Source organism: Trichoderma atroviride, chromosome 6, assembly GCF_020647795.1.
Source record: "Trichoderma atroviride chromosome 6, complete sequence".
NCBI classification, from domain to species: Eukaryota; Fungi; Ascomycota; class Sordariomycetes; order Hypocreales; family Hypocreaceae; genus Trichoderma; species Trichoderma atroviride.
The window spans coordinates 560892-580458 of record NC_089405.1 but is presented as its reverse complement, the minus strand read 5'-3'; the positions used below and the strand labels follow the sequence as shown (position 1 = coordinate 580458).

The 19567-nt window shown below is 42.8% G+C and overlaps 3 protein-coding genes across 3 annotated transcripts; 2 read left to right on the top strand and 1 right to left on the bottom strand.

The window, feature by feature from the left end:
* Positions 1-8933: 8933 nt before the first annotated feature.
* TrAtP1_010812 (uncharacterized protein) lies at positions 8934-10004 on the bottom strand. Its single transcript, XM_014092254.2, has one exon. It carries the CDS (start codon positions 9426-9428, stop codon positions 8997-8999), a length of 432 nt encoding a protein of 143 aa, XP_013947729.2. The 5' UTR covers positions 9429-10004; the 3' UTR covers positions 8934-8996.
* Positions 10005-14034: 4030 nt separating this feature from the next.
* On the top strand, positions 14035-15162 carry TrAtP1_010811 (uncharacterized protein; the record flags this gene model as incomplete). Its single annotated transcript, XM_066114860.1, has 2 exons — positions 14035-14718; positions 14800-15162. 2 exons carry the CDS (start codon positions 14035-14037, stop codon positions 15160-15162), a joined length of 1047 nt encoding a protein of 348 aa, XP_065970957.1.
* Positions 15163-16659: 1497 nt separating this feature from the next.
* TrAtP1_010810 (uncharacterized protein) lies at positions 16660-17280 on the top strand (the record flags this gene model as incomplete). The annotated part of the gene is made up of 1 exon (XM_014092252.2): positions 16660-17280. One exon carries the CDS (start codon positions 16660-16662, stop codon positions 17278-17280), a length of 621 nt encoding a protein of 206 aa, XP_013947727.1.
* Positions 17281-19567: the final 2287 nt, after the last annotated feature.

Genomic DNA, 19567 nt, shown 5'->3' with positions numbered 1-19567 from the left:
CTTATACTTACTTCCCAAACAGTAGTATCACCATTCTTTAAATACTTCAAGAATTACCATAAATTCTTTATCATAAATAGGGTATCTTAATTCCAGTCCATGCAGTTTTCATAAGAAGAATGCTACTAGATAATTTTTCCCATTTTCATCTTTCTAAATCAGTACTCCTCCAATAGCAAAGTCTAATAAGTCAGTTTCAATTTCCAATGGTTTATTAAGATCATACATAATAAGTACAGGTTCACTAAGGAGTGCGTTTTTAAGTTATTCAAACGCTGCCTCCATTTCTGGTTTATATGCGAGTTTCCTATCTTTTAATTTCTTCTTGCCTTTTTCATCTTCTTTAAGTCAAGTAGCATTAGTAAGCGGCTTAGCGATTTTACTGTAGTTTTTAATAAACCTTTAGTAGTAGTTTACTAAGCCTAAGAAGCTTTGCATTCCTTTTCAGGTTTCTAGTAGTTCCCATTCTTAGATTGCTTTAAGCTTGTCGGGATCCATTCGGACTTGTCCTAGTAAAATCAGGTATCCTAGGAATTTAACTTCTTAGACATAAAAGCTGCATTTTTCAAGTTCCACTAGCAGATTAGCGTCTTATAGTGTTTATAGTACCTTATGGACGTGTTCCTCGTGTTCTTCAAGGGTTTTTAAGAAGATAAGGATGTCATCAAGGTATACAATCACAAAGTCGTCAATATATATCCATAGTACATAGTTAATCATTCGTTAAAAGGTTACTAGTGCGTTAATTAGCCCAAATAGCATTACCAAACATTCAAATAATCCATAGCATATTCTAAACGCTGTTTTCCATTCATCCCCTTCACGGATGCAAATCAGGTTATACACTCCCTTAAGGTCCAAGGCAGTAAACCAATTTACACCAGTTAGGCAGTCTCGAATTTCCATAATAAGTGGTAATAGGGTTCAATCCTTAATAGTAATCTCATTCAGCTGTCTATAGTCAATAACTAGTCTAAGTTTCCCATTTTTCTTTAGTACAAACATAACAGGGTATCCAGCTGGTAAGGTAGATGGCCTAATATATCCTTTTTCTAGCTGTTCTTGTATCCATTCCCAAAGTGTTTTAAGTTCTACTTCACTAAGGTTATAAATTAGAAAGAACTTCATTATTTTTCCATCCACAAGATCTATACAGTAATCCCATTATAAGTAAAGTAGCTGTACTATTTCCAGTGTTAAGCTAAACAGTTTCTTATATTTCCTTCGGTATTGTCAAGGTGCTTTCTAGAGAATATCTTCTAGTTCTCCATTTTTCTCTTTTTCTTTTACTTCTGACAATACTTTATCTAGGGCTTGTAACTCTATTTTAACTCATACAATAACTCAGTCAATGCATACTCGTTCTCCTCTAACTCTTCTATGGTCATATTATAGTAGTACTAGTAATTTTTCTATGTTAAATCTAACCTTTCTTTTAGGTTCCATTCTCTCTTTTATGTTTTCTCTATTTTATTACACAGGAGATTTTATTTTTAGGTCTAGAGGCGCATCTTCGCCTTCCTTGCCCTCTCCATAGCTTAGTCACAGCTCCTAGGTAACATCTTCTTCCCAGAGTATTTATTTCATTTTCCAGTTAATTAGTAGGTTGCTTTATTTCAACCATAGGTGTCCTAGCATAATATCACAGGTATCAAGGCTCATAATATCACACTTAATATCCTCAAGGCGTCCAGCAATCGTCAAGGGGAGGTAATCAATCTCATATTTAACAACTATCTCATATTCTAGATATATAATACTTAAAACATAGGATAATAGTTTCTTAGCAGTGTTTAATAGCTGGAGTTCTATTACCAAGTCAGGAGTAATAAGGTTACAATCCGCACCACTGTCCACATAAATCGTAACTAGTCATTAGTTAATATACCCTTTAACCAATAGTTTTTTATTATTATGTCCAATTACATCAATTCGGATATTATCTAAATAGGTTTAGTCCCTTATAGTATTTTAATATTTTACACACCATTTGCATTTCAAATCCTAGTTTCAATCCTAAATCATACAGTAGTATCTTTTAATTAGGGCTTTATTTCCTTTCCCGCTATTAATGTGGGTTCCAAGGTTATAGCCTTTTCATATTAGCCTTCGGGTAGTCCAATAATACTAGTTCTTTTCTTGCTAGTGTTTTAGGCAGTCCCATGTGTTACAGTCAAGGAAATAATCCATCTAGCATTCCAAATTTTATAGGTAGTGATTTTGCATTTCGTGCCAATCTTCAAGTTTATCAAGGGCGTGTGTTTCGCAATATAAAGTATCATATAGCGTCCAATCATTATTTCCGCAGTGTTCATTAAATCTTAGGCTTTCTGCGCGCCCATTATTTAATGGGTGATGGAATTCTAGCAGGATAATGCGTAATAGGTCATGGTTAACAAGATATTTTTATACTAGAGGGTGTTCCTCTAGGTACTGTCGTCATTCTTCCTATCAGCGATATTCCTTAACTAGGGCGTCTAAGACTTCGCTGCAGTCGTGTTATAAGTCCCATGAGCCGCAGGTGCTGCATCCATTACAGTCATAGTCAAGGTCCTGGGATTCACAAAGTTCACATTCATAAAGGTTTTTATATTTAGCAAAGGGATATATGTTTTCATTAATTCTTCCGCTTTCGTCATAGATAATTTTATTTTTGCTAGTTTCTTTATTCAAGAATTCCTCGCAACTACATCCTATTTACTTGCATTTTTCACATCATTTTTCAAGGTATTCCTAGGCCAGTCTATCTTCTTCTTCAAAGAGTTCATACATAGCTTCCATGTTTCTGCGCCATTCGCTTTCGCAATTATACTAGAATCCTTCCATAAATCCGCAGTCAAGGCATCCTTAACATTCATAGTCTAGGTTTCAAGAATAGCAAATATCACAGTCATAAATATCTCATAACTCAAGGGTTTTAACCTTGCATTTATATTATAGTTCACAAGCTCCACAGTACTCACAGTCCTCGTCCCAGTCCAAGTCTTCCTTCTCGCTTAGGACTTAGTCACGGAAATTAAGAGTATCAATTCTCACTGTCTTATGGGTTTTCTTAGCTCGTGTTTTCTTAGGATAGTATCCTAATCCGTCCTTGCTGCTCTTGTGCACAAGGCATAAGTCATCATAGCAAGCCATCCAGCTTAGGTGGTCATGTGGGACTTCCATAATAGTGTCTATCTAGACCTTATCTTTAGTAGTCTCAGATTTCTTTCCATTCCTTTTTATATAGCAATAGCTTTCATCATAGCCCTTCTTGCCACAGAATCCACAGGTCATTTTAGATCAGCAGTCTGCTTCCTTATAGCCTTTCTTACCGCAAGTATTACAGGTTCCGTTAAACTTCCTATGGTTCAAGGTGTCAATATCCATTCTTCCTAGTCAAGTTCCATTATCTTTAGCAACATAGTCTTCTCATTTCTTTCCTTAGTTGGCCTAAGGTTAGTGTCTCATGGTCTAGCCGTTTTTTTCATCCCTTCGTTCCTGCTTCCTTTCCCATTATCAGTTATCAATCGCAATAGCTTCTTAGGTAAATGCAGTAAACATAGTTTTTTATCAGTCAGTTTTATAAATTTCATCTTTAACTTCTAACTTCAGACTATAGTAGTACATTTCCTTCTTTAATTCCTCAGTCCAATTAACTTTACTAAGCAGTTAGATAAAGGTTAAAGTGTGTTTATAACATAATCCTTTTTATTTAAGGTTTCAAAGTTTCTTTTCCACTTCTTAAGCTTCATTAGTAATTCCAAAGAATCTTTCCAGTTGTTCTTCAAAGTTTTCATAACCCTTAAAGACTTCCTTCATAAGTTCACTTTACTAAGCTAGGTCATTCTTCTTATCCTTAAAGAGTATCTTAAACCAATCAGCCGCTACATCTTTAGTGCATATTCCTGCGTATCAGATTCTTTTTTCCAAATCGTCTTCTAGGAACATCCTTAGATAGTAGTACTCAAAGTAAGTTCATAGTTCATCAAGGAACTAGCGAAGTTTAGTAGTGTCTCCGTCAAACTTTTCTAGCTATTCAATTTTTAGGACTTTTCCTAGTTCCAGTTCATTATCCACAGGGATCGCTAGCGCTATCATAGGTGCTACAGCAGGTGCCACAGCAGGGGCCACCTAGGGCGCCACTACTAGCGGGTTATTAAGCTATTGCTATAAGTTATTAATAGTTTACGCATGCTGCGTAATAGTTTATTAATCCGCAAAACACTGCGCATATAAATCTTAAATCATACGTTCCATATTTTCTATACAAGTTCTAGCGCTTTATTCTTATTACTCATGCTATTCATGTTCTTGTTCAAGAGCTTCCATTAGGATGTTCTGCTAATTATGGGCCATTTCTGCTAATACGTCTTCAAATTCAATAACGCTATCTGACTAGTGATCGCTTAGAGCTTGACTCTCGTGATCAGTGTCGTTATCTAGGACGCTAAAGGTTAGCATTCACGTCCTTATTTCCATATTACCCATAAGGTCTAGTAACCATCCAAACAAGAGTTATTAACATGTAACAAACCGTACACTAGATAGTTAGTATAGGGTAAATTCCCAAGGGACAAACCTAGTAGATAATTCTGGGTTTATGTTAGCAAAGCAGTTAGGAAACCTAATAAGCAATATAGGCAATAGTAAACAATATCACCAGATGGTAGAAGTGCAAAGCGTGTTACAATCTTAATTCTATATTAACAACTGGCTATCTAAGTTATCTAAATAAGCATAGAAAAGTAAACTTATATATCCAGTTAATCTAGGCGGGATCTATAAAAGATTATTAAATCCATGGTTAGATCTAGAGGAATTCTCTAGATCTTCTAGGGATCTAGGAAATATTACTAGATCCGGTTTTCATTAGTTAGGTCAGTCCTTAGTTAGTCCAGGGCAACCTACCCGGGGCCCCCGTGGTTGCGACCATAAAGGTTAGGTCGTGACAAGTTCCCATTTATACCTCCCTGAGCATTACTCTAAGTCTTTGCATAAGGTATCCTGCATAGCTAGTGTAATACAGCTGTGGCGGCTAATATGGACAGTAGTTGTTGTATTATTTGGTTTAGGCAACTCCAGCTCTAAACAAATCTTTTGCATAGCATGTATACTGCATAAGCCAGCTGAGGCTATTACCTTTATCCTAAATCCTTGCTTTAGCATAGATTTAATAAGTTCCCGCGTTAAAATGGAAAGCAAGGGAGCTATGATTATAAACGTCTAATTTTAGCTGGCTGAAAAAGGACCTTAAGAACCTCATAGTGGAAGAAGGAAAGAGTGGGAAGCGCCAGATAAACAGGATTGTAAAACAATGACATGGACAGTGGGGCTAGCATATCTTATTATGGCTTCTGTTGTGATACTGTAGGTACTTATGGTACTTGTGTAATATAATCCCCTAGCGCTATATTAAACCAGCTATAGTTAAGTTGTATAGTTAGTTATTATAATTAAGTATAGATTCGCAACACCTATTTTGCCTTTTACTGTAATAATATATAAAAGACTTAAGTTATAAGTAAAAAATATAAAATAATAGTAAATAAAACTAATATAAAATTATTATATAAAAAAGAAAAGCTATAAAATTTATAAATTAAAAATTAATTAAGTATTAATATAATAATTATAAAATTAAAAAAGTAAGTATTTAATATAAATATAAAAAGTTTTTATAAATAGCTATATAAAAAATCTTAAAGAAAAATAATATATAAGTATATATTCTATTAATATAAAGATTTTTATATATATATATATAAAAGAGCTTTATCCTAAGCTACTATTAATATAACAAAAGCCTGTTAATTTACCAGCCAAATGGTCCGCCACCTGATGTACATCGGGCCCAGTCGGGATGACAAAGGCAGGGGTCGCACCAATAATCCTTGCTCAGACAATCGTACTATAGAAGATAAAAGATTAAAATAAGAACTCTTTATATCTTTTCTATATATATATTTCTCTTTTTAACTTACGAATTGAGTGCAGGCGTCTTCTCCAGCAGTAAGCCTAGCAGCGTCTCTAGCGGCAATCTTAGCCTCAAGGGCCCCGGAAGCAGCAAAGGCCATGGGGAGGACGGCGAGAAGGACAGAGAACTTCATTTTGTTGTTGTTGATGAAACGGATGTAGATGTGAATGCTGATTGTGATGCTGTGATACTGCAGGGAGAGAGGAAATGACATAATTTATAATATCCAATGAGGGAATTAAATTTTGGTTAATACAAACAACAATCTCATCTTAATAGAAAAGCATCTCTATTCAAAGTCACTGCAGCCTGTGCATTTGATCGAACTTTGATCTGTGCATATAGCCACACGGTTTTCTTGTATTCGACAATGCACTACTGGCGCAGACTAGCATTACACCAAACCATAGCAAACAAAGTCTGCGCTTTGCCAGGGATAAGGAATATTGTGGTGGGCTTCGGACGTGCACCAAAATCAGACACATCGCAGGCCAGCTACTGGCTGTAGCGACGACGCGACGAGAATATGACAAGGAGGAAGCGCAAATTTTACGGAGACATGATTCCCAAAAGAATGGGGCCGTCACAGTAGCTAGATGTTGGGTTGTGGAGAAAGATCATGCGCTGCTTTCTCTTCTCAACTAATTCAATACTGTACATACTACAGACCTTTAGATACAACCCCTTGCAGCATTAGCTGCTTCAACCGATGTACATCTAAACTTAATTGTTGCCCGAGCTATTCATGCATTTGTCGAAAGGCTTTATCACCATTTTATTTATGCAAGATGCTTCTGTAGTGAGAGTTGCATTTATAGCTTGCGAGCTGCCTAGACAATGCCTTTTCTTGGATTGTAATTTTAGGTAGCTTTCCTGACGTATATACTTAGAATGAATTATGCTACTTTCTTTATTTTGTAGGAAGTTTCCTCGTAGCTTCTATTCCTGGTGACCGTATACATGCGGCTCTGCATTGATTGTAATAAAACAGCCAGTTCACGATCCTAATTTAAGCTTAATATTATACAATAACTCTGAAACACTGCCCTTAATGCTACTCGCGTAGGCATAAGAAGTAGGAGAGTGATGTAACTGGCGCTGCCCCAGCTGCTAGTGTTCCTATTGCCGTTGTCGGTTCTCAAGGTCGAACAAGCGTCTGTTTTTTTATTACATGAAGATGTCAAGAGACGATAGAAGGAAGTCAAATGTGCAATGTTATGTATTTTAACCAAGAAGTGCTATGGGTTTACATTCAATTACACGAGCGAGGATGAAGAAGCTAGCGGAAACTTTGTATTGAGTAGTCTTGTATATGAGCATTTTATTCAAGCAAATGAGAGAATGAATGAATGTGAGTGACTAAAATCCTGCTCTTGGGAATATGAGACATATATGCTCTAAATATCTTGGGGGAATGGCCCCTCCTCTGGGTCACAACGCCCAAATATGCCCTTGCACGAACAGCTATTTGTGCAATTGTCTTTGCCATTGTCTGCGATGCAAGAATACTAAAGCTAAAGCATTAATATCTCTTCCACATTCGTTTCTTTCAAGTAAAATTGGAAAATTGCAAAATAGAGACAACTCACGTAGTCAGACCAGCAGCCCCAGTTATAGCTGCTAATAAATGGATTCCATCCCGTAATCGGAGAAATCGCGGGGGCGGCAAGAGCCACAGGGAGGAGGGTAAGGACAATGGAGAACTTCATTTTGAGTTAATGGTTGATATTTCCTTTTCTCGTTGCCTATTGAAGCAAAAGAGTTTGCGATAGTTGGGAGGCTTAGTGCTAATGTGCGAGAGTGATGAATATTATCTTCAGAAGGCAGGGTTTGGTAGGTAGATTTATACTGGATGAATACAGGTTGTCTATGGAGTAAGAATAGAGGTTCAAAATGATGTAATATCTGATATTATGAGAGCGATGCATACAGTGCATACTCTGTTGTTGCAGTTTGTTCATTATCTTATGCAAGTCTGCTGCATGCCTACAGCATTGTACGAAGAACAGGCTGCATAGCGATTCAAGCTTTGCGGGGAGATGTAGATCAATGTATTGAAGAAGTGGATTAATGAGGCATTAACTTATTCTCGTCTTGTAAACGGTTTAGAGTTAGGACCAATTCGGGGTCTGTGTTGAAACAAACATGCCTAGCTCGGATGTTTTCACAACGGGACATCTTCTGCTGCAAGGAAGTCATAGCGAATACATAACGTCGGCGTGGGGATTTTACCCACGTGCCAAAAAGCAAAAAGATAACGGGTGCTTTGACTTCATGTGTCTCAAAGTCCAGCTAGACGTTAGTGCCTCCTATATTACTATGAGACTTATGCTCTGTAGCAACTCTGGGGTACCCTAAGCCCTCTCTTATTGGTCTGCCATATTGGCGTCGTTGCCTTTGATCCCCATTTGTGAATATTTCCATCTATGCCTAACCGAAGCTCTTTCACTACAGATCTATTGTTGATCTCTGCGATCCTTGATGGACTAGATGGTCTCATCCGAGCTCTAAGTCCTCGCCGCTGTATATGATAGGATGTTATCACCAGCCCTGGGGCTGTTATGACCTATAAAATATCGGAATTAGTACCTTAATTCAACCACCTGACCATGATTAGTTGGCGGTCTAGTATATCTTCATCTTAGTGTATCTCGACAAATAGTTGCCAAGAACTCTAGAACCAGCAAGCGACTTGGCAGCTGAGTGCAGAAGGCAATTGGTCCATGTGTTGTAACTTGACGTGCCTGACACAATTGCCAGTCGTCGTCACATGAGCTCCGCTAAAATAGAATGTCGTTTGATACAAAGAATGCCTGCTAGTTACTTGTTATAGGTAGCCAGTTCTACTAGCCTTGAGGCCGGAAAACTATCTCAAGCTGTAAATTGGCATTACCTCTGTGAGACTGGATGCGCTGCGGTTCCGTGATAAGAACGGGGAAGACGTAAGAAAATAGGAAATGGAAGAGCCCAAGTATCGCCTAAATCCAGATAAGCAATGTAAGAATTCTTGTCTATAGATTACAGGGCCACAAATGACTATTTAATCACTTGCAATTTGATCCTTAAACTCTATCACCATGTCAAAATCCCTCCATTTCTCCCTCTCAATATCCTTAAAGAGTATTTCGGCCACGACGCCCTGCCCAGGGAGCTCCTTGATCTCCTCCGTCTCAATCAGGCCGACGCTCTTCGCCACTGCTCTCATCGAGGTATTGTGCTTCATAGTGCCCGCCTCAATGATATCCGTATCCAGCTCATTACTCAACCGCAGCAAGACTTGCATGAGCGTCTTTCCCAGTCCCTTCCCTCGGACCTCGGGGCTTAGTCTGATACCGATGTTTGCGACACTCGGCTTCTCACCGGGGCCGGTGATCTCAAACACCCCTCCCCAACCTACAAACTTGCCCTCCAATGAGACGAAAACGTCGAGAGCGTGGTGCCGGGTCCGAGACTCGGCGTACATTTTCTCCATCCTTTCTCCGGGGATGACCACTGGCGGTGGGACCTGAGGCTCGGTAAGAGGGGCTTCGGTGCTCTTTGGGGCCGGCGGGATGACTGCCTCGTTCTGCGAAGCGTATAAATGCGGGTGTCTCGGCGGGTGTCAAGCGAATAAACCTAAGGCTCGGCTCTGGGCGAGAGGGGAGGCTAATGGTCCAGTCTTTGGTGAAGAATCTGTCGTCTTTTGGGAAAGACGCCATGGTTTTGAAGGTTTTCTTTCAAATTCTTTCAACTGTGTGATTTATTTTTCCTGGTTTCTTAAGGCAAATGAGACCGTAAAAAAAGAATTGGATTGATAAGTCAGAGCCAATTGATGATGAAGTGATTTAATGGTATTTATCCTCAGAGATAAACCAGTTAGTGAGGGACTCTAGCCGGCAATGCGGCAATACCAGGCAGAAGCCATACAGAAATGGTTAGATGTCATGGAGATCTTAGGCAGCTATCATTGATTATTGTTTATCATGAGACGAAGGAAAGGATCAAAAATACCAGAGACGCTGAGCTCAGGCTTAATACAAGCAATGTGCGAATGAATGTTGAGATGTATTGATAGAAGCAAGAAACTAACTGCAGCCTGTCACTTGTTGTAGGTACACCTCTAGAGGGGGTCACCTGACTGCATGTACGCATAGCGCCCCAGTAGTATACTCGGTTCCAATAGGCACATTTGAACCTCCTCCTCCCAGTGTCTAGTGTTTTTGCTAACCGGGAATCTGTTTTGAATTGAAGAATAGCTTAGGCAACGATCTTTTAGTTTTCTATTTCGGCTGTAGTAAAATAACCCTTTGCTGATTTGGTACATGGATGCTGCTAGTGCTATCCATAATTTTTACGCTGAGCTTGTCTGCCGTCTCTGGCCTTTCTTTTCTGTGCGTATCGCCTATGTCTACGAAGATACAGTGTAGTTGTTGGGATCATCAACCAGTGTAACACTAAACAGGATGGCTTTGCACAAAACTTCTGCCTATACACCTTGGGTAATATATGCATTTGTGCAAATGCGAACTGGAACTCGTGCTCTTTTTGAGTGGATTCTGTTGAGAAAGAGGAAATACTACACTGTGGTCTAGCTATAGTAGACAAATTGAGTTCTGTAATGCAAACAATCATGTCCCATTCGACCCATTACACAAGCCGCAAATCCTACCGGGGTCGTTGAGTGATTACTTATTCCAAGCTTGTTTTTGATAACAAGGAATGCATTTAGGTGAGAATTTTGCTTATTCTTTCTTTTACTGCTGAAAATACTTCCTAGCGGTACTCATTCATATCGGCAGTTTCAGCACTTTTTTGACGCTCTTACTTGGACCTGTATTGCAATCATTCCTTGAAGCCATTAGTTTGACTTAGATTAGGGATAGGTTTGTAGCTATTGAGAACGTATGCATTATACCATTATTGGACTATGGCCATAATTCTAATATCCTACATCCTCTACTCACTTGCCTTGCTTGTTCTTCAAACAAAGTGGAGGAGAGGTTAGTAGAGTCTTTTGAAAGGGCAGACAATAATTGGACAGATTGGATAGCCGCTCTGTACAGTGATGCTTTCTAATGAGGGTACAAGATTAATACAAGAGAATACATATATATATATATATATACTTTTTCGGAGATTCAAGATCAGGTCATGTGCCATTGCTAGAACTTAAATGTCTGAGCGGAAAAGAAAAGAAACGACGCCAAGAATCGTTGCGTGGAAACACTCGTTTCTCGAGTGCTTTCCCACCTCCTAGGATCATTTACTCGTAGATATGCAGACTCAAACGATAACGGCCAAGCTCAACGGTCTAAGATTGATTTAATTTACAAATAATATAACCTTCAAGTTTTGCATTGTTCTTATTATTCTCCGCAAAAGGTTTATTCACACGATGTGAGCCGTATCGCGGTCAAAGCTTCTACATGGACACAGCTTCGCGAGAGGGCTGTGCACATGGAACTTTTCGGAAAAGACCTGAGCTCGGGGTGAGAAATCGAGAAGAGGTGGTACATTTTATTGCATACCCAGTCAACATAACTCTCAAACTAGTGTATTGATCCCTCATGCATGCGTCGACAGCCAACAACGGTCTCAATGTTTTTTTCCCCCGCCCTATTCTCTCTGGCTCCTTCAATTAGCGTAAAACAGTCGAGTCCAAACCCACGCATTTCTTCTGGCTACCATGGCACTAGAATAGACCAATTGTTTCCCAAGTGACGGAGCAGTAGTTCTTTAGTCCAGCACAGCGTCGCTGATTGGGATAGATTCGATGCGCATCATAAAGTCCGACGCGGGGTGAACACGGTGCCCCGAGCTCATTCTCATCACCCGTGGTTTGTTACTGGGTGAGTAGGATTCCATATCTGACAGAATTTTTCCGACAGAGTCTATGATTTCCATGGCTGGCGAGCTGACTTGGCTGGCTGATGTCCTTTGAGAACAGCAAGTCGAAAGTTAAAAAAAGCATAGGAGTAATGTCATCCAGCACGTACAAATATGCGATTGGCCCTCAATTATTTTAGTGCAGCGAGAAGAGGGTTGGCACTTGAGCATGAGCCTACTGTGGTGCCTCTGTGGAACAGGATGAGGGTTTAGAAGATGAGCAGCGCTTGGACATCTGCTAGATGCTGCCTTGTATTGAGCACGACCACGAGCTGCGCGAAAGGATTGATCAGATGAAGCTAAAAGCAAGCGTCTGTGCGCGTTTCCACATTCGAAACTCTTGACCAAGTCATATGTGTGTAAACTGCATTTGGATATAACCATAAAACTCGCTCATTGTTTTCTATAAGTAGCGCCTCTCTCTCGCCTAACATTGGTGTCACTCTCTTCAACCACATCTTACTTGCCTTTCAAAGTCATCAACCGAAGTCTATTCGAAAAACCACCGCCCAAGATGAAGTTGTCTCTTCTTCTCGCTGCCCTCCCCATGGCTCTTGCCACCCCCGTGGCTATTGCTCGCTCTACTGGTGGAGATGATGTTACCTGCTTGCGTACATATGTAAGTCAACTTTGTGTCACTATTCAGGTTGGAATAATAATTAATATTTTGACTTCAGTATGACTGTGTGGGTTCGCAGGGTGAATCAAACTGCGAACGGAACTGTGACCAGCAGCCGGAACAAGAGCCGGAACAAAAGCCGCCCTACCAAATGTGTTTTACTCCAGGTATCGTTTGCTAGGCAAATGTGAGCCAAGGCAAGAGTTAAACATGTACCGTGGATATATCCTATTTTTATTCTGAAATGTTCTCATTATCACATGAGTATATTAAAAATACGCTCTTTATATATTTATCGATACATGTAGTTATCTTAATTACAACTCAAATTTTCAGAATCTCAACAACTACGTATGATATCTCTTGTAAAGACACAGCCAGCGTCACTTTCCTTTCTCTGGTCCATGGGACGTTGACAGTTGTAGCCGCATTCCAGGGCAACAGCGGCTTATGTATAGGCTATATGAGTACCAATAGCATCCAATGCCTAAAGACACGAATAGCTCCAAATTGAAACGCTCTAATAGTGATTTCCGCTATATAATCGGCCCCCAAATGGCTGTATTCCTTCAGCGCCGCAAATGCTTTCATTGTAGCCCAGAATAGATGGACTCTCTCTCTCGTCTCCCTATCGCTGCTTCAATTGTCTACAGTGATATCCTTGAGTAATAATATTGAAGTTTATAGCTACATGTATCTGTCACGCTTGGCTAGATGACATGTAGCCTTCATAAAGCAGAATCGCCATGGCTATCATGGGCGCAGAAACGACCAAAGTGGTGATGATTTGATGCCGATAGAGTCCAATGGAGGGAGAAGATTTTAATCTAAATGCTATATCCAAAACCAAGTGATCTGCATAGAAACTCTATAGACAAGAGAAAAACGGCTCCCAAGATACGCATTGCCTTTCATGTGCATGAGCATTCGCTGGCGCATGACTAGCGGCACAATTGCAGTATTGAGCCTTACGCAATGCGATGCCAATGAAAAGGCGATCTATTACATGCATGTGAAGCTGTATACCTAGAGATTGTTTAATGCTGAATTGGTTGGCAGCAGGGCGGTGAGTGGTGCCCCAAAAGTGATGAAAAGGTCAGCCTGAAATGCAAGTCATTGATGCAGAAAATTCACTCCGCTCTCAAATCGCATTTAACTCTCAACACGCAAACCCAGTTCTTTTCGCCCTACTCTCACTTCGATATCAGAAGCCGGAAGCGGATAGTCAAACAGTCGCGATGTGTTGCCTTCGAGTTTCCGACTGCTTTCGCGGTATCATGCTCTCTTCTATCGTCTTCAGAAGCCCTCGCCACCTTCGATTTCCGTCGTATTCGTCGTATTTTTCTAGAATCGCCAATGGAAAACTCAATCGATCAGCATCAGCATGAAGCTATGACAGAAAGCCCCCCCGCCAGGATACTCTGTTGCCGCCGATATAGGTGACAAAGAAGGTGAAGGAGGCAGGCTATTTGCTTGTCCTGAGATTGGATGTGATGGCTTCACATTCGATACAGTTGACGAATGTCAAATTCATGTCAAGGATTGGCACAATCCTCCATACTCCTGCTCAGAGTGCGACGCGAGTTTCGCCGCAATGCCGGCGCTTAAGCGACATTTCAAAGCCAGCGGCCATTACAATTGGATCTGTCAAGAGCAACACTGTGAAATGAAAGGTATCTTGTTCGCCAATCGATCCGAGTTCGTGGCTCATGCCTTGCGCATCAGCGGCCACGAGCGCTTACTTCCAGCAGAGGACCTCAAGAGCCCCTTGTTCCCAAGCCGAATCAACTACGCCGAAATCATACACATTCCCTGCGATGACACTACCTCTGAGCCTTCAGACGAAGAGGCGTTTCAGTGTCTCGAGCCGTCATGCCGTAGATACCAGCATCTTTTCCACTCCGAGAGCGAATTCGGCAGACACCAAGAGTCGCACGCACACGTCAACGCCATCAAACATTCCGAAGATCTTTGTCAATCCGGAAAGTCTGTGGGGGATGTTACGACAGAACAAGAGGCAGCCAGAGAGTTTCGGTGTACCGCCAAAGGCTGTCCGTTCTTTGGGGAGAAGCTAAAGACGAGTCAAAGTTTTTACCGGCACATCAACACGACAAAGCACGCGTATCCGTTGCTCAATTCGGCGTCTAATCCAACGTCACCGACGGCGGAAATCCGACAGCGGTTTGATCGGCTTAATCTTGCATGCGACGAACCTGAGTGTCCCAGATATGAGCACCATTTCGCAAACTATATGAACTTTACGAGGCATATTCAATCGGTTCCGCATCTAAAAGCCGTTTCATACGGCCAAACCAAGAGAAGTGCATTTCCCTCTGATAATATACAAGGAGCGACCTAGATGTCGGAAGAATCACAATCGGCGGCCACGGTGGCCATCCCTTCGACGCCAGTGAGGTGGAGTTCCTATTCGTTTGCGCCGATAACTCCTGATACGGATTCGACTACACACATTACCGAGTTCCGGGAGATGATTACTTCTACGAAACGGTCGATTCGAAACATTTCTCCGTTGACGCCACCGCCGCCATCCTCCTCATTGCCCTCATGGAGAGAGGAAAGCCTAGTGAAGAAGAACGAAGAGCTAGAAATTGAAGTGCGGCAGCTGAAGGATAAGATGGAACGATTGAGATCCGCATACAAGGAGCAGATAAGCTCGCTGTTCCAGGCTTTAGGCGCAGAGCAAGCGCGAAAAACGCCCTGAGACTGCAGGATTCGACGTCTTCTCGCAAACATGCGAACCAGTATGGGTGAATGGGCCGTTGTCTTTTTGAGCGAACACTTGCGCTGGCTGACAAAAGCATGATATAAGCATTGCTGACTGGTGGATTTTATACAAGATGTGCTGGATTGGGCCAAGAGTGGCACTGCACAGCCGCTGGATGTACTATATGTAGTAGGCACGGGATTGGTGGCCGGGCATGGATTGAGTGTTTACAAAGAGAGCCTGACGACGGCAATCTTGGCATCTTGGCATGTGCGTGTTTGTTTTGTGCTGGCTAGGAGCTCAATCAAGAGCAGGAGTGTACCAAATACGAGCTGCATATTATCCCATATCATAACCGGCAATCTGCAATTGCTGAAACTGTAATAGAGTCCTCGGTCAGCTTCACTGTGCAGTCGTCAAGCCTGCTTATTTGTACGCACACCGAGGGCAACTTACCCTCTGTCTACTGCATATACCCGCTCAATTCACTGATTCACGAAAACTACATGTATAGCTTTACGCAGACAGACTCGTCGCCACGAATACAATGACAAAACACCAAGGATGCGTCATTGCAGCCGGCAGCAACTTGGCATTGCTACCAATACACAACTACCTCCAGGAATAAGACGCATTACAACATCTAAAAGTAGTACAAGAGCTAGCCTTGCCCAATCCGGGAACTCGATCCAACGACAGCTGATGTTTCTGCGGTGTAAGTGCACACGTAGCCTTACGCGGAAGTAGGTATCCCTTCTACTGCTTTGTATAAGCGACATGTAGGTATGTAGTACAAGTAGCCCTCTACTCTTACATTGTCGATGGCCAAGCGATTCATCCTGTTACTACGTGACGTTGGCCATTCCCAATGTCCACCAGCAACATGCTTAGCGGGGCCGTTGAAGCTCAAGAACAAACCCCCAGGTTCTCACCGCGAATAAACAGGCAATAGGTCCTCCGCCTGTCTCCTCCACATGGAGCAGGTCACAGCAACATGCTCTCTCTGCACACACGACCCTGCTGCGTTGTTTCTTCCACCAATCACGGCGGACTCCACGCTTACATAACTGCTCACCTTTCAGCAGAGACTCCTTGTACAGTATTCTGCATCCTCCAAGACGCCGCGGACAAGAGAGGCGGATCGCCGGCACCAGGCTGGGCCAACTGGCGCTAGCCGTGCCAGGGGCTGCTTCTCGAGACCTTCCCAGCTGGTATAGCTCAAACGACGGCACCGCAAGGCCAGACTTCGTATAGGTGGAATATTCCATCGACTCCGCTGCCTCGCTGGAACCGGATCGAGGGCGGCTTACTTGGACTTGGACAAGCACGGCATCCGGTACACGTCGACGTGATGCCGCGGCCAGCGTCGTTTTTGTATAAAAGACGCCGGATCGGCAGCTGATCTTGTCCGCCCTCTGCTCGTTGCCACAGCCAGCTTCAAGCCTCTCCAGCTCGTTTGTTGATCCTTAGTCCCAGCACCGCATCACCTTCAAAATGCTTGTCAAGAGCGTCCTCGCCAGTCTTTCGGCCGCCGCCATGGCCATGGCCGCCACGCCTCTCGAGAGCGGCAACTGGGTATCGGCCAGCCCCGGCTTCCAGCTCCAGACCTGCGCCGGAGGCAGCGCCAGCGGCAGCACCTTTAGCATCCCCACGAGCCCCAACGGCAGCACCAGCGGCTCGGGCTGCTCCAACGGCCATCTGCGGGCCGAGAACCGCTACACCGACGACTACTCCTCCGGCGTCCACCAGTTCGCCGGCACCTTCAAGATCAACTCGTTTGGCGGCAACAAGGTCGCCATCAAGCAGACCTTCAACGGCAGCACCGGCCCCTACTTCATCCTGGGAGTCAAGAGCGACGGCACGCTCTACAGCGTCGAGGGCGGCGCGACTCTGGCTTCCGGCGTTGCCACGGTCGGCTCGAGCGTCACCATCAACACCGTCCACAACGCCGACATTCACAGCTTCAGGGTCTACGTCAACGGCGCGCTGGCTTTCCGCGACGACAATGCTCCCTCCGGAAGCTTCTACGACAAGATTGGCGCTTACACCACCGACAGCGGCACTGGCCCTATGAGCATCACCTGGTCTGATGTTGCCTTCTGGACTCGCCAGTAAGCGCCGGACTTGTAGACAGTACCGCTCTTGGGAGTGGGTTTTCATTGTACATCTGTTGGAGAAATCTTTACATGCACATTTCATGCAAGCGGGATGATATGTCTAGCTTAATGTGCTTGTTCCGTATATAAGTAAATTGATGATTTAGCAGCTCGTTTGGAAATCGTGTTCCAGATTCATACCGTCGTCGTCATCTTGTCTCTCGTGCTCTTGCTAGGCTGCTGCGTGTGCTCGCAATATAATTCTCCGGTTGGCAGGGATCCAATGCAAGATACTGTAGTATCTGAGTCCATGTAGACCCACAAACGTGCTTGTTTGCTGAGAGCCAAACAGACTCGTTCGAGAAGAATGGTTCGACCGGCGACTCCGTACGCTATGCTGCATCGAAGCAGGAGCTGCTTAAAGGAGCTAGATTCATGAATCGAGTAGCTGAAACAGGTCATTGATGGAGCGGGCATGCGGAAGACTACTGTTAGTGCTCTATTAATAGGCAGTATCAGCTTATGATGAGTTTAGTATTAGTATACGCAAAAGTTCAGCGCTGCAAGTCAAGGGACATCTACATCTCTTTATAGCAATATATTTCATTACATCTGCATTCCTGTCTTCTCTTAGCCCTGGAACTCTTTGGCCCGTCTTTGAATCGATCATGTTATATCCAGATTCAAATCAAGGCTGTCTTGGACTCGTTGGCATTACAAAAGTGGAAGCAGTAATTAATCGCCTGGATATTCACACCTGACGCAAGTATTTACAGGGTTTAAGCTAGTAACAAATTAAGCCATTAATGGAACTTTTCAAATTCTACGCCAATAGTGTTGAAGAGCGCACTGGAGTGTGTATTCACGATTGTTGGGGTTTCTTGCGGCTCAGTGAGTTCATGCTCTAAACTTTATACATGGCGCTCCAATAGCAATTCCATTGGAGTATTCAGACTTGAAGCGATCCAAGATAAAAGGCCGTAATCCTCAGATGAAGATGGGGTACATTTGAATCTGACATGCTGATGTGGAAGGAGCTTGGTCTGGTTCATGTAGTTTGCTCCCTAGACCATGGCGCTTCTTGTAAATCTTCTGCCATGTACCGAGTTAAAAATTCTATGGCATGAGTACCTAGAATCCTTTTTTTTTTTTACAAAAGTTATCTTTAAGCGCTGGGCGAGATGTCGAAAGTTTACAACTTCAGCGGACACCAATGACTAGGGAAGAGCTGCCCCTCCTCCATTCAAGGAGAAACGACGAATCAAGTTTCGCAGAAACGAACTAGAGAAACAAGCCAAGTTAGGATAGATGGCTTAAAGAAAACGTGTATGTAGAGATTATATGCAGCGAACTAGGCGGCATACTATGGAACCCGTTGGATAAACATGGAGAGAGCGCTTCAAGTGGCAGCAATAATGGGAATATATTCCGACATCGAAGCCATCATCGCATGCAAACTCAAGAAGGCCTAGTCAACTACTACAAATTTGGGTCAGCCGAAAGCCATCTGATTTCGACTGACTCTTTGTTACAAGTCTGCTGCTCAGTTTGCCTGCGCATGTACACATTCGATGCCATCTTTTAGTGCAGTTAATGTCACTATAAACTAATCATAACACCAGGCTATTGTCCAGTACTTGATTTCAAGCATTCGTAATCTTAATTTCTTACGCCTCATGAACAGACGGGATGTGACTTGGCTGCTCGCATACACGTAAAGTCTCGTGTGTCTTTGGCACCCACGCGGCCTGTCTAGCTATGTGCGCTTCTGTGCCTTGTCGCATTCATCACAGCTTGCAACGTCACAAATTTCCACCGAGAGTATTTCTCCAGGGTGCTCATGCCCATTGCCATACCGCTTATCCGTTCTACAGTGCTTACATGTCTGCAGCTTAATATTTAGTAGCAGCTCTTGCAGGTGCATCTCGACCCACCAACGCCAGATTGATGGGGATGATCGATCAGTCTAGCTTCAGACGGAATCTATAACCCAATGGATGATCAAAGGCATCCCGTTAAGCTGCAATATCAAGAATCGTTGACTCAGCTGTCCAGTGACTGAGAGATTTGTGCATTTTCTTGCGTCTTACATGGTAGCGAACGAGCACCATGCCGCATTTGCGTTAAAGCGAGAGCTCTATTTGGCAGACATTGTACGGCGAAAAGAGCACGACCAAGATGCTGAATCCATGTGTGTATTTTGCTAGAAGATTACAAGTGTATTGTCTTCATGTTCCGTCTCCACGTCATGGCAAAGCACCGTCGTTACACCTTCTGCTATGGACCTTATTCCTGCGTCAAGGTTC

What these genes read in the sequence shown, in the direction of transcription:
- TrAtP1_010812 (XM_014092254.2), bottom strand. Translation starts at nt 9,428, where the DNA reads ATGGAGAAAATGTACGCCGAGTCTCGGACCCGGCACCACGCTCTCGAC.